This window comes from Epinephelus fuscoguttatus, linkage group LG10 (assembly GCF_011397635.1).
Source record: "Epinephelus fuscoguttatus linkage group LG10, E.fuscoguttatus.final_Chr_v1".
Taxonomy (NCBI): domain Eukaryota; kingdom Metazoa; phylum Chordata; class Actinopteri; order Perciformes; family Serranidae; genus Epinephelus; species Epinephelus fuscoguttatus.
In genome coordinates, this window is record NC_064761.1 from 6,932,801 (window position 1) to 6,947,372 (window position 14,572).

At 40.3% G+C, this 14,572-nt stretch overlaps 1 protein-coding gene across 4 annotated transcripts in view; it reads right to left on the bottom strand.

Moving 5' to 3' along the window:
- Positions 1 to 10,061: 10,061 nt before the first annotated feature.
- The window catches only part of pik3r3b (phosphoinositide-3-kinase, regulatory subunit 3b (gamma)), a 293,170-nt gene continuing 288,659 nt past the window's right edge, over positions 10,062 to 14,572 (bottom strand). For 2 of the 4 annotated variants that reach the window (XM_049587071.1, XM_049587074.1), the window contains 6 exons: positions 14,350 to 14,530; positions 13,132 to 13,257; positions 12,706 to 13,025; positions 11,918 to 11,992; positions 11,529 to 11,699; positions 10,065 to 10,985 (listed from right to left, as the gene is read on the bottom strand). In XM_049587071.1, the coding sequence (XP_049443028.1) occupies positions 10,787 to 10,985; positions 11,529 to 11,699; positions 11,918 to 11,992; positions 12,706 to 13,025; positions 13,132 to 13,257; positions 14,350 to 14,530 (1,072 nt within the window). In that variant the 3' untranslated portion in view covers positions 10,065 to 10,786. Of the gene's footprint in view, positions 10,986 to 11,528; positions 11,700 to 11,917; positions 11,993 to 12,705; positions 13,026 to 13,131; positions 13,258 to 14,349; positions 14,531 to 14,572 lie in introns of all 4 variants that reach the window. The other 2 variants (XM_049587072.1, XM_049587073.1) reach the window with 2 other exon arrangements.

Sequence of the window (14,572 nt, forward strand, 5' to 3'; positions counted from 1 at the left end):
TAAAATGTTAAAACAAGCCATGGTATAGTTTTAAATAAAATAGAAAAAATCATAAAATTGTCACAGTATATAGTATGTCATAAAAATGTCCTAATATAGAATGTCAAAAATGTCCATGAAGTCATTGTGTAGTTTACCATAAAAATGCTGTTAAAAAAGTAATAGTACAATATGCCATAAAATTGTAAATAAAATGTCATAGTATAAGATGTCATATAAAATCTTGCTATAGTTTGCAAAAAAGAAATTATGAAAATGTCAAAGTATAGCAAAACCTGAAAATATGATAATACTGTGATGTGTAGTAAGCATGTCATTAAAAAAAATCATAAATATGTAATACAGTAGTATAGTATATCAGCAAGCATTTCAGAAAAAAAACATAGTATTGTTTGTCATAGAAATGTCATTAAAAGTCAAAGTATAGTTTGCCTTAAAATATAGTCATAATATGTCCTAAAATAGCCAGTATAGTTTACCATTAAAAATCAATTTTAAACATTTATTAAAGAGTCTTAGCATTGCATCTTATAAAAGTGTAATTTACTATCAATGTTTTTAAAAAATCACAAAAATACATGGTCATAGTCACAAAAAAATGCTATAAAAAATGCTATAGTATAGTATGTCATAAAAAGTCATACAAAAAGTCATAATGTAGTATGTCACAAGATATTATAGTCATACAGCTGTGTGATTAAAATGTAACTGACATTCATTTATTTATTCATCAATAAGCAGCCAAACATATTGTTGTTAAAAATGCCAGTATACATTGCTCTACAGTGGTGGAAAAAAGTTTTCGGACACCCCATGCATTTGTGAAATATTGCATTAAGAATCACTCTTAGGTCTTCAAGTGCAATTTCTTTTAGTACAGTCACAGCCAAAATACTAAATAAATCCTAAAAAAGTGATTAAAAACTTAAAATTGATTGGTTCCATAAAAATACATAAGAAATTTTGAGTATTGGGTCATTTTGGTACCAGTGATGAAGGTCGTTCTTTTTATTAAAAGACACAATTTTTGTTGTCAAGCTTCGTATCTACATAAAGCCAGCACATTTGAAAGTTCTTCAGACACAAAAATGGCTAAAACAAGGAACCTAACACAGGAAACACGCCTGAAGATAAAGATTCTCAGCCAGGAAGGGTACAGCTGCCGCCAGATAGCCAGGAAGTGCAGATGCAGTCCTTCAGCAGTTGGATACACTCTGCAGAAATACAGACGAACCAACAGCTTGGAAGACAAACCAAGATCTGGGCGTCCAAGGGTTTCTTCAGCAAGAAATGACCGCATCCTGAGCCGCATGTGCAGGCAAAACCGAATGACATCACAGGAGCTTCAGCAGCAGTGGTCAAACCAAACTGGTGTCCAGTGTTCCAACCGCACTGTACGTGGTCGACTTTTAGATCATGGCTTAAGGTCCTACAAGGCTATCAAGAAGCCCTGATCAATGAGAGACAGAGGTTAGCCCGGCGTCGTTGGGCCCAGGCACACAAGAACTGGACAGCCAGGAATTGGAAGAAGATTTTGTGGTCAGATGAGTCCAGTTTCCAGCTTTATCTTCCTCCTACTAATGTGAGGGTACGCAGAAGGCCAGGCGAAGCATTATCTCCAGCATGTACAGTACCTACTGTCAAGCATGGTGGAAGCAGTATCATGGTTTGGGGATGCATGAGTGCTGCTGGTGTTGGTCATCTCACTGTCTGTGATGGCACATTGAACTCTACCAAGTATTGTACCATTCTCCAAACCCACATGCTCCCTTCTGCGCGTGCACTGTTCCGTCGAGGTAAAAACTGGATGTTTCAACAAGATAATGCCCCTTGCCACACATCCAAGGCCAGTAGAACTTGGCTGCAGGAGCACAGTATCCAGGTTTTAGAGTGGCCAGCTCAATCCCCGGACATGAGCCCCACTGAAAATCTGTGGTGGATTATCAAAAGGTCTGTTTCAAAGCATAAACCAAAGAATTTAGAAGAATTAAAAGCAGTAATTCAAGAAGAATGGGACAAGATTACCCCTCAACAGTGTGAAAGGCTCGTGGGGAACATGCCAGCCAGGATTAGAGCTCTACGTGCCAATGGCAGGACTACTAAATATTAATTTGATGATGTGATGGTTTATTTATTTTTTGTTCAGTTCTGAACACATTCTCTGTTATTTGTTGACTTTGATACCGACAATGTTGAGAACTGACATATTGAAACTGTCAAGAATTTAGTTTTGTTCGTTTTTCTTGTAAACAATAAACAAAAAAATATAATTTGTATTTGTTTGTATCTGTCTAATGCAGCCACACCTTTTGAAACACAAAAAAGATTTTTCCACAAATATTTCATGATAATATTTGAGATTGTGTAAAATTTTAAGGGTGTCCGAAAACTTTTTTCCACCACTGTACATCCGCCAATATGCAGACATATCTCTGAGTAAAATATTAGATATTACTGGGAATCTTCCTAGAGTGTATGATACATAATGTTGAGAAGTAATCAGCTATAAAGTGTGCAGGAACAGTCAAACCAGGTGACTCATAATAAAATACACACACAAATGGTTTGTATTTGAACAAAATATTTTCTTTATTCTGCAAGAGAACTGAATATGGTGGAGCTCCACTGATAAACGTACATGAGTTCAGCTCATAAACAAATGGAGAATCTACAACCAACACACTATTGCAACCGATACGAGAAAGTAAAGTGAACTGTGATTGGCCAAAACCATTTCAAAGAGAGAATACCAAGAGAAGCCAGTAGCAGGTATGGCAGAGGGTAACACTGAGAAAGAGACCGATTACACTCAGTCAACAGATGTACCACATAAGTCTGAATTATGTCTTTTACATTTTGAACAGTTGAGTGTTTGGGCCTGGTCACACCAACGTTAACATAAAGCTGAAGGAAACCGTTGCCATCAGAGGATATGAAATTTGCATGAAGGTTTTCTATTGAGAAATTTGGTAAACTTGACTCACAAATTTTCACATTTGAAGGGGGTGATCTTACCTAAAAGTCAAAAATGATTCTGAAATGGCACATAATGCGCCTGAAGAGCATGGCTCAGTTGCGTAAGACAACATTAACTACAGTTTACAGAACATGATCTGTGACATTGGGAAAACTCAAAATAATAATGACAGAAATATTCAAAACCCAAAGCTCTTTAACATTTGTGTTAATCTGCTGTGCCAACAGTTGACAAACATTTCCATAAAGTAATGGTCCTCTCTCTCAGTATTACTTTGTTATAGCATTATACAACTGACACAAAAAGGACTGTAACTTGTTTCAGCTGTAAGCAGTGATGTTAAATTTGCTATATCAAATTCAGATCTGAATACACCATTAACAGACAAATAACAGTTGTTTTTCAAAGACATCTTTTTTACCATTTTTCTTTTATACACAAAAAACAACAGTCAAGAGTACCAAATATGCATGCTGGATCTGTACGTATGTCAAAAAGGGGTACAGGGAGGGGAGGGAAGGGGTGGGTGTCATATACACTTTTTTAATCTTTTTTTTTTTTTTTAGTTAGTTTTTTTTAAAAGTTCTTTATTTTCATATATATAAGAAGCTGTTACTCCTCGAAGCTGTGCTGGGTACTGTGATCAGATAAGCAGTGGTAAGAACACAACACGACTCCTCGCTGAGAATCACAAACATATTCAAACCTGGCTGCAAATAAAACTTTGCAGATCTGCTTGAGGGTGAGTAGTAGTATTTGTAGTATTTGTAGTAATAACGGTAGTAGAGGAACAACAGACAGTTGCTATTTTAACAGTCCTGGGGTGGTAGTGAGTATAAACACTCAGAAAGAAAGGTAACAACAGGCTTCTTGTACCTTTTTGTTACAGAGACTGCACCTTTGTTTGAATCATATTGTACCTTTATTTTCTGAGAGATGAACCTAAGCCTGTTTCCTGGAGTTATCTGAGTTAGAGTTGAATTTTCCCAAATGGAAAACTCAACTAAACAGTCTGTAAAAGTAAACTTGACAAAACAGATATTTTGGTTTGTCCCACTAACGCTCCTTAACTGCTTCTCTTCCTGCCTGTTCTTAGTACTACTACGAGCGAAACCCCTGCCCATTCAGAAACACCTGTCCTGTGGGGGTCGATGCACCTGAGGGAAAACATGCGCCCCTCCATCACAAACCCCTGGCTGACAGAAAAGGGAATATTGCATGTTGTGGTGGAGTGAGACACGAAGGGAAATCGTCCTGCAGAAATCTCAAATCTCAACGTCAATTTATCATTACTGAAAACTGATATTACATCAGGGGTGTAAAACAACCAACCACTTCACACATTAAAAACTCCTGCAGCAATTCAAGCTTTAAAATTAAGTCAAATCGCAAGCTGGATAAGAATTTAAAAAAACGTGGACATAAGTCTAATTAAATCAGTGTAAACTGTACAAGAGCCCCAAAATTAAAAAAAAAAAAAAAAAAAAAAACAAGATCCAAAACTTGCACACAATTACTATGAATTTTCCTAAATCTTGTGTGCACAACATTATTATCTGCAGGCAAGATAGCAACATGTGGATGGTGTTCTTCGCAACTGATTTTTTTGTGCACAGGAGATAAACAAAATACATTGCCACCCATTTAAAAAAATTAATAATAATTTGAGATTTCCGCAGGACATTTTCAACACAGAAATAGAAAAGTTTCAAATTGCAAACCAAACTAAACTCCAGCTACGGTCATCATGTGCAAATATATGAAGTAGCATGAGTGAGAGAGCTGTGACTTTTGGTCATTTTTTTTTAATCCTCAACAGAAGTCAGTTTCTACCAACGGCACACAAACTGAAGAGTGCAGATCAAGTTCAATCTGATTGATTTTACATTGGGACATCATTGAACAAGGATTTCAAAAAATGGATCGTTCCTGACGTGTCACAAAGTGTACCTGTTTAAACTCTTTTAACATAAATGAACAGATCAACCAATGATCCTAGCCAGTTGTACGGGACACTCATTCACAAGACATGGTTTTATCTTCTGAGTTGTGGTAATATCAAGGCAGTGGAGATAAAAACATCACTGAAACATCCACTTCCAATGATCAACAACTGAAGGATTAACAAGAACTGAAATCTTTGGTCTTAATGTTTTGGGGGGGGGGGGAATGACAACAGTCAAAAGAACAGCGACTACGACTCAAAACAACCCTTCAAACTGTTATATCTTTTAGCGTTATATATATGATAGATACGACATCTCCGTGTAAATGTGACTCATGATGCATACAGTACATCACGGGTAAATATTAACACAAGTCTCTTGTAGATGATAATGTGTGCAATTTCAGACAAGCCCTGTGTGAAGGTAAAGATCCGAACATATCTCTGAGAAGTTTCAAAAAGCGCCTCCTTCCCTCCTAAAGTAGCTCTATGTTTGCCTGTAACGAATACTGTACATCTGTCATAAAACTCTAAAAACCTCGGCCCTGCTCACCATAAAACAAAGGGGAACTCTTCGTTTTGTTTTGTTTTTTCCTTTAATAAATGTATATTTTCATATAAAGACATTCAACAGTGAGCAATGCAATATAGTTCAAGTAATAAAGTTAGGGGGGTTTGAGTTCCCCGTTCGAAAAACAAAAGTCAGCTGATAAAAACAATAAAATCAAACCGTCAGACTGTGTGGTGATGGAGGGGAAGGAAAGACTATGACATCCTTTCGGTGATGCTGTGTCTAAGCTACAGGAAGCCGTGAGGAACAAGCCTCTTGAAGTGAGGACACTACAAAAGTCAAAGTCGTGGGAATCTAGCTTAATCGGCTGAGAGTGATTTAAGTATCAATGCAGAAAAAACCCTGATTTAGTTGTTTTCTTTTTTTTTCTTTGTTTTTTTAAACATCGCTGGCTTTGTTGTGTGGTCATTTCTACGGTAAACTTGAAACACCTGAGGGTTAATGACCGGAAATGTTATGAAGGAGACATCAAATCGAACGGGCCTGCATTTCCGATAGCACCTTGAGTTTTAGGATCATTTTGTTTCCGTTACGGACGAACATGACTTGTGGTGCTTAAAAAATAGGAAGAAAGAAACAGCTTTGGACCCAAAGTGATCCTTTTTTTTGTACATTCAAGATTATATCGACAAACCCCGCCCTGCTGTCCCCCATTAGTCTGAGAGAAAAAACAAAGACCGTCATCACAGGCGGACAGCAGCAGATACAAAACACAATAAAGGCTGTGTCCCAATTCAGAGGCAGATGACTTTACAGGCCGACAGCTAGGCAGGGGAAGCCTAAACCTTTTCCTCCACAAACAAGATGATTAGCAGAAGATTCATCACAAATTCTTGCAACTTCCTGTCTGTAACCACAGTGCATTATGGTATCCGTATGGGTCTGATGCTTGCCAGAAACACTGGATTGGATATCTGTGAAAAAGCTAAAACTTGTTTACCCTGAAGCATCGTGGTAATACTTGTAGCCACAGTTTGTGTGATAAGAAAAGAGTTGCAAAACTGCAAAACGCCAAGTCTGGACTGATATAGGGGGCCTCAACAATACAAAGAATCATAACACGCAAAGAGGAGAAAAGTCTGTCAGGGCAACAAATGTAAAAAAAAATAATAATAAAGACGCCTGAGAAACTCCCTTCAGAGTTCACATAAAAAATGGTGATATTTATCTACGAATTCCCGAATTTGGACAAAAGAAAGTCAAATTTCTCAGCTGAATCTGAAAGTGGCCCGTGAAATAGGACACAGCCAACATGCCACCACGTCCTTTATGCTGCAGCTGTTGCGTCCAGCTGTGACGACGCTGTGTTTCTTCCTCCATACCTGCTTTAGCTTTAGTTAGACTGGGATGGTAGAGAGGGACTACTGGGACCAGCAGTATGCTTCATGCTAAATCCAGTTCAGCCTGTTCACAAGCAAAACAACTGATTTGATTTCTACAGTTGTTGCTCAGTCAAATACGTCAATTGCATTAAAAGTTTCTGTTAACAATTTTTGTTTACTTTTTGTTTTTAGGACGTACGTTACTCCGACCTTCCTTAGCATGGATGCTGTTATGCAGACCTGGAAGTGACATTAAGTACTGTTTGTTTCCGTCCACCTTTTAGTGCATTTGAACTGGCACAAGCTAGAGCAAAGTGGAGATGGCATCAATTTGAAAAGATATTACCAAAACCTTTTTAGTCTTGGCTGGGGTGGTAATGTTTCCGTTGGCATTATTTAAACCTCGTCTTTATAAATATTCCAACAGATTTCTGTTTTTTATTGGTTTATTTTTTCTCAAAGACACAGTGACATTGCCAATTTCGCTTCTGTACATGCACGAAAATGTAGGATTACAGAAAGCAGCAACAGAATGCCAAGAGGAACCAGTGTTACTGGTGCTCTTTGATCTTGTTACGCCTTCTCAGGAATATTTGTATGGATGAAAACACAATCCGATTTGCATTTTATTTAGTCATATTTTTAGAAATTTACCGAAGCAGTCAGCATCGGCAATCTGAGAACAGGCCAAATTGGATTAAGCACTGCCGGCTTTAGGACACCCAAACTGATTGAGGAGAGACCGCTTCCTATCAATGGCTTTCAGGTCCACAAACCTCGCCTCCCCCAACTCATGTACCTAATGTGAGCAGACGATATCAAGGGCGTGGTGTGCGTAGGGGTAGATAACGGTGATACTGTCATGGGTTACTACACTGTGGAGTGTGAGGAGGACATTGAGACGGGGGTATAGATAAACACATGGTGGGTACAACCAAGGTTGTATCATTCACTCACAATGACTGTGCTGCAGTTTCTCAAACAATGGCCCTCTTCCTACAACCTGATACACTGCTTCCTGATGTACCTGTGTGTGTGTGTGTGTGTGTGTGTGTGTGTGTGTGGCCCATACACTCTGATGCTGGCTTATCATACTGTGAAAAACACCGCAGACAAAGAGGGGAGGGTGCTTTGTCTGACTTTGTAACCAGTGTCGCTCAAAAGAGGTTTTTGGTAGACGACCTCACAAATGTTTTCCTGTGGAGCCCACCCCCCCCCAAAAAAAGAACAAAACAACAACAAAAAACAGGCTTGTGTCGGTGTAGAGAAAGGGGATGAATTAAGAACAGCTGCCTTTGTTTGCCATAAACCAGGGTCAAGATATCATCCCCCTCTTTCCTTTTCATTCTCCAAATAGCTGCAGATTATCAGACAGGCAGCGGCGGGATGACTGTCTGGGGACACCAGGTCCCCTGAGATACAACGCTGACCTCGTTCATCTCAGACATGTCTCCTAAAAGGAACAGCCAATGGGTGAGTATGATCTCCGTGCCAACAGCCAATCAGTAATACAGATTTGTTTCAAATTCCTAGGAAGAATAGAGTGCAACTTAGTTGTGATTTTCTCTTCAGTTTTTGAAGATATTTTTTATTGTGTGATGCTTTTTTAGTCTTTGACAGAAAATGCTTCCACTGGTTATAAAGTCAAGCACCGGCAAGAAGTTCTGTGTTTTTAAAAAAAGACAAATTTAACAAAACAAACGAGGAAACGAAGCAATCAGACAAACAAAACTGAATTTCACTCCAAAAGCTTCACTGTGCACTTTGATTATCTCTCGGACCTTAGTGCGTCTCTCTGCTTGACTGCTGAACTACATTAACACAACGCTAGATTGCACGTTCTTTCAAGTTTTCAGTATTTTCTTCTAAAGCCTGCATCTTCAGCTCGGGACACTGCCTCCGTCTACCTGCTCGCTGCGTTACACGTAGAACTTTTTTTTTTTTTTTTTTTTAATCAAAGCTTATTATTTCTGAGGGTTTTGTAACAAACAACACAAACAGTCCCAGTTTTTCAATCCACAGTCATAAGCATATATTCATGTATCTCTCACTCTTTTTTTAAAACCACACATAAAATGGGTTTCAGGTTCTCTGGTCAGACTTGTTTTCCTTTATGCTTTTAAAAGGACGATTTTGGTGAATCTGACCATGTGTAACCTTTTTTTGTCTGGTTAAAGTGTAGAGACATTTGTGACCTCAGCACTCTGTATGTTATGTTGTGATTTGGTCACACAGTGCTCCCTATACAAGTATTTAAAATCCAGTATTTCCAGAAACTGCCTCAGTCTTCCAGCGGACAGCAAAGAAGAGCAGAGCAGAGGAACTCTGTCTGGAATTACTGGATTCCAAAGTTAAGCAAATATTTTATCATTCCAGGCAGAGTAGACATGTGAGGCATCAGAAAAATACCAAACCAGAACTGGAAAACTGGTAAAAAAAAACAACAACAACAACAAAAAAAACCTATTACAAAATGGCATGGGCTGCAGCTAATAATTTCATTTTTTACCCTTTAGTCTATATAATGTCATAAAAGCCTAATGTGATGTCATAAAATTGCTTTTTTTTATTGCCATACAATAAAGTAGCAAATCCTCACAATCAAGAAAATTATTTAAAAGTCTGAATCATTTTAGGTGCCAATTATTCTTCTGTTGGCTGACTGACTAATTAGTCAACTGATAATTTTAGCTTTATTTTTGACTTTTCACCACTGACTTACCCAGGGAAAGCTGGGTGAGTGAGTCACAGAGTAAGGTACAGAGTGCTGAGGCCACACATGGGACTCGTCTAAGTGCTTCTTACTTGGCCATCTGTATTTACAGAAGGTCCTGGCGTTTCTGTTTACGTACCATTTGGTTTTCCAAAAAGGCTATTTGGTGCACAAGTACGTGGCCCAAAACTCAGTTTTATGTGTGGTCTCAAACACACCATTCGTTTGCTTTTCTTCATTCCTTTCTCCATTCACAAAAAGAAAGAGAAAAAAAACCCCCTAAGAAACACACACTGACTCTCTGCCCTCCCCCTTCCCTTCCCCTCCCTCTCCACACCAACTTTGGTCTCTGGTTCTGATCTGTGACATTGCCATTTACACATTGGCAAAAAGAGGACAAAAACTATGTTCCAGCAAAGCAAAAGTAATACAAAAAATCCCCTCTACAGTTAGTATAAAAGCAAGCCTTTTGTCCTTCTTTTAAGACTACAAAACTGTATGTGTCGCTTGTGCCCCACCCTCCCCCCTCGACTCCCCCACCCTCCCCCTAAACCCTTCAGCAGCAGTCTACATGGAGGAACACTTCATAAAACAAGTGTTCGTTGTCTCGTTATGCTACATTATTTTTGCTTTTCGTACGGAGAGGGACAGAACAGACACTTGACATCATCTCCTCTTGCATTTACCACAAACAAAGCTACGAGAAACCAAAGGAAACATCGGAAACATGAAAACGACTCCAGAAAACAGAAACGTCTTAATATAACCATCTGAGGTGTAAAATAAAAATAACGAAAAAAAAAAGAAAAAGATTTCAAATGGGAATGTTTTGTTGTCGTCTTCGTCGTCATTTGCGTGGTTTTTGAGTTTCTGGTAAAAAGTCTGAGCTGGAGTTTAGGTAGCAGCGGGGTCAACCTGAAACTCTGAAGTCTCCTACTTCGTTTCCTTCTTTCCTTCCTTCCTTCAGTCGCTTATTTTTTTTTCACATTCACAAACATTTAAAACTTCCTTGTGCAAATCAAGCAGTCTTTAGAAAGAATGCCCTCCGAAATTGTTCTTGTAAAAATATATAACTCCAAGGTGGCTGACGTGTGTGTTGCAGCAAGCGTTTCTATCTTTATCGGGTCTGGTGTTGGGGTTGCTTTGTATTTCAACCAATCCCCCCTCCCTCCTTCCTTCCTTCACTTTCCCCGTTCTCCCTTCCCCAAGAGGGGGTTGGTTTGATGTCTATGTGGGGGTGTGGCCTGGTGGGTGGGGTTCATCTGCGTCCGGAGGGCATCTGTGCGTAGACGGGGTATGCGAGGCGCACGTTGAGCGAGTCGTTGTGCTGCACCAGGGAGGTCTGGTGGTAGTGGAGCACCAGGTCCTTCAGGCTGCTGTACAGGTTGTAGGGCTCAGCGAAGCCGAAGCCGCGGGGTGTGCTGTAGATGACGCAGTGCTTCACTTCACCTTCAACACTGAGGACACAGAGAGGACAGATCTAGTCGAGCTGGCTGGTCAGGAATTTAAAAATCATTCAGGAGGGATTCCTGTCGGTTAACAAAATCTAATGCTTCCAGTCAATCATGTACAGACACACTTTATAATACCATTCAAATGTTTTCCTTCCACATTTTCAGATTATTTCCTCAAACTGCCTTTGTTCTATTATTTCCTAGAATGAAACTGCAATGCTCCTCAGAGTGTTTTGAGTTACAAAGTTACAACAGTTGTAAAATAGTCATTTTATTTGACCTACTAACCTCGGGCTAATGGTAATTAATGGTAAACATCACTGTTAAGAAGAACAATGATTCATACATGTCTCTTAACGGCTGACAATCAATGACAGTTCACGTAAATGAAGGAAAACAAAATATTACAAAAAGCTGTACGACATCTTGTGTACTTCTACACTCGAAATGTGTATGTTACTGTGTATGATGTAACATCTCAAAAAGTGGAAATAGTTTTGACACTTCAGGTGCACATCGCTCAAATCATGTCTTGTGCATACTCACTTTACAGAGCAAGCGTAGCAGCCCTTTTTGCTGCTCTCTCGGATGAGGAATGCTCCATCTGGCTTCCCAATGAGCAGCTCCTCCGCCTGCGTCCTGTTCAGGTCCCCGACGAACCAGCTCTTCTCGTCGTAATGAGGCAAGTTCTCATCCTCCTCGCTCACAAAGTAGCCTCTGCACCCACACAGACAGTTACACAACAAGAGACACATGATGAACATGGGTAACTTTATTTATTCTCCGACCTTTAAATAAGGACAGATTTAAAGTAATGTAGCAGTTGCTCTGTGCGTGTAGACATATGTACAGTAATGGTGTTAACCCCTTTATTTGTATCTTCAGTGGAAGGTTTGGCAGAGCAAAGGAAGAAAAACTCAAAAGTAGAAACTCACTCGTCAGTGTTCTCGTTCTTGATTCCCAGCCAGTCGTTAATTCGTTTCTGACGAACTCCTTTGTGATTGAGCCAGCTAAAGAGGGAGAGAGAACTGTTACTACTAGGATCAGTTTGAAAGGCTCGTTTCATTTACAACATTGTTTATGATGCAGCAAACAAACATAAGACTGGACAGACACCAAATCAGCGAGCCTCCAACAAATGTCCTCAAAGAATGAGGCCAGCTCTGCTGAAATTCTGTTCGACTTGTTCCTAGAAATGCAGCAGGAAGTCTCTGGCTGAACCCTTAGTAAGGGAAAACACAAGTTTCTAATTGAGCAGTGTGACAGTCATGGAACGTCTGTTTATTTTGGGCCTTGGGACTAAAATGTCCTCTGGGTAATGGGATGATACACTGTGTTATCGACCTCTGTCATATCTTATGTGATAATTACTGTCATTAAGTGGCTTGATTTGTCAGATATTTCAGCTAATTCAGGCAAATATATACTCCTAGGTGTAGATTAAGTGTGTGTAACACAAAATTATAACTCCCAAAAACAGTTGGTTAGAGCTGATGTGTACATGCTCAACAGCTTGGATGTTTTCATATCCTATGTATGTACCTTTTCTGAGGACAGCATGACAGCAGGGTTTCCAAGTAAACTGGAAAAATTCTTCCCCTTTCAGACTCACACGGCTGACTTTGACATGTGCCAGGAGACCTGAGCTGAACCAGAAGTTCAACCCAGGTCCCATGTCTGCCTGCCTGCTGTGGTAATAATCAATCATGTCTTCAGCACTTACACTAGATACTGGTCCCTGATCTTGCGGAGCTGTATGAGATCGGGCTTCAGGCTGTTCATCTTTTTGTCTGTCTCTCGGTTGTCCATGGCTTGTGTCTTCAGGTCCTGCTCCAGCCGCACCTTGCTGTCGTGAATCTCTCCGAGCCGAGACTTGAGCTTCTCGTAGTTCATCATGATCCTCTCAATCTCCTTGTCATTGCCCTCGCGCCGGAAGCGCTCGATGTAGTCCTTGCTGTAGCGCTCCTGCGTGTGGCACTGCTCCTCGAAGATCTTGATGGTCTCATTGAAGGCTTCGATCGCCGTCCGCTTCATCTGGATCTCCTGAGGGGGGAGAGAAGAGGAGGTTAGCGAGAGGGCAGGATGGAAAATGTGTTTTTTTTCCCTGTTAAAACTATAAAAACGTCATAATGAGTAAGTGCAAGTGTACCTGCGATGTCTTGGTGTATTCCTCGTACAGTCTGTCGTACTCTTTGCTCTTCTCCTGGTACTGATTGTGGTATTCCTGCAACTTCTTCCCCACGGCGTCAATATTATCCTCCTTTACCAGCTGGTCCTGAAGGTTTAAGGAAGAGAAATGAAAAGCCTTAGAGACAAAGTAGTGCACAGACACCCAAATCAGGAAGAGAAAAAATAGGCTGCATGCGTGAGTGTGAGACATGAGAGTGAAGAGCTATTTGTAATTAGGGACGCAGGAAAAAGTGCATGTGCGTGCTTGCTCCCTTCACCCCTGATTCTGCTTAGCGAGGGTGACTCCTGAACAGGCTCGTTAATTAACCACCCACAATGCCCTGGGTGCATGGCAAGGTGTGCACGCTTGGAGATGTTGCATCGCTCTGAGTAATGACTCGCCTGGCAAACGAGTGGAACAAGGGAGAAAGGGAATAAATGTAACAACGGCCCTTTGACACCGCCGATGTGTGCAATTATTTAGGGAGTGTGGCACTGGGCCGGCAAACGGGGCAATATTTCAGCGAGCGGAGATCTTGCTGCCGCTGCAGTTTGGAGTGGAAACACCCAGCAAGAGCCACCGGGTATGCAGGACGTGGGGGTGGGAGGTTAAAGAGGAGACTGGTTGGAAAGGTGTGGTAAATGTAGTAATATGATAGAAAAATTAGGAAGAGGGAGTTTTATCCTCAAGATCGAGAAGTGACAAAACTTTCAAAGGAAAATTTTGTATTTTTAGCATTTCTCCCCTACTGCTGACGATCGCATTTGTATCACCACAGACCAGGAGATGTGCCAACACCAGAGGACACAGCCTCCAAATAATTTCAATATAAGCTACCAGACAGGTTTTAAACAAATGCAGTTAAATCAAATACTCTAAACCACTAATTTGGAAAAGTAAACAAAAGTGAACACACCTGATCGGTCCCTTAAAGTCATCCACTGCATTGTTAAATTACCTGTGCACAAAACTACAGTATACCTATACATCACACCTCTTTTTCAAAAACCATGGACGTCAGTCCACGGACACAAGCTCACAGCAACAAGTCCTGGTTTTTCTTCAATATAGCTAATCCAGCCTGTAAAGACCCTGAATTTTCCTTTAAAAGTCATAACAATACAACAGTCTTGTGTATCTTGTTGGATGAATTTGTGTAGGTGAAAATATTTCATGCATATAATCGTGTACACAGACCTGCTGGAAGCGGGAGATGGGGTACATGAGTTTCACGTCCAGCTTGGTATTGTACTGAGCCAGAGACTCGTGTCTGTAGTGGCTGATGAGCTCCACCACCGAGCTGAAGGTCAGGGGGTCAGAGAAGCCGTACTTCCCGTCCCGATGGTAGATCTTTATCAGCTTGTTGTTTCCCCCTTTCCTGAACATGAGGGGAAAAAAAGGATATGAGCAAGAATATGAG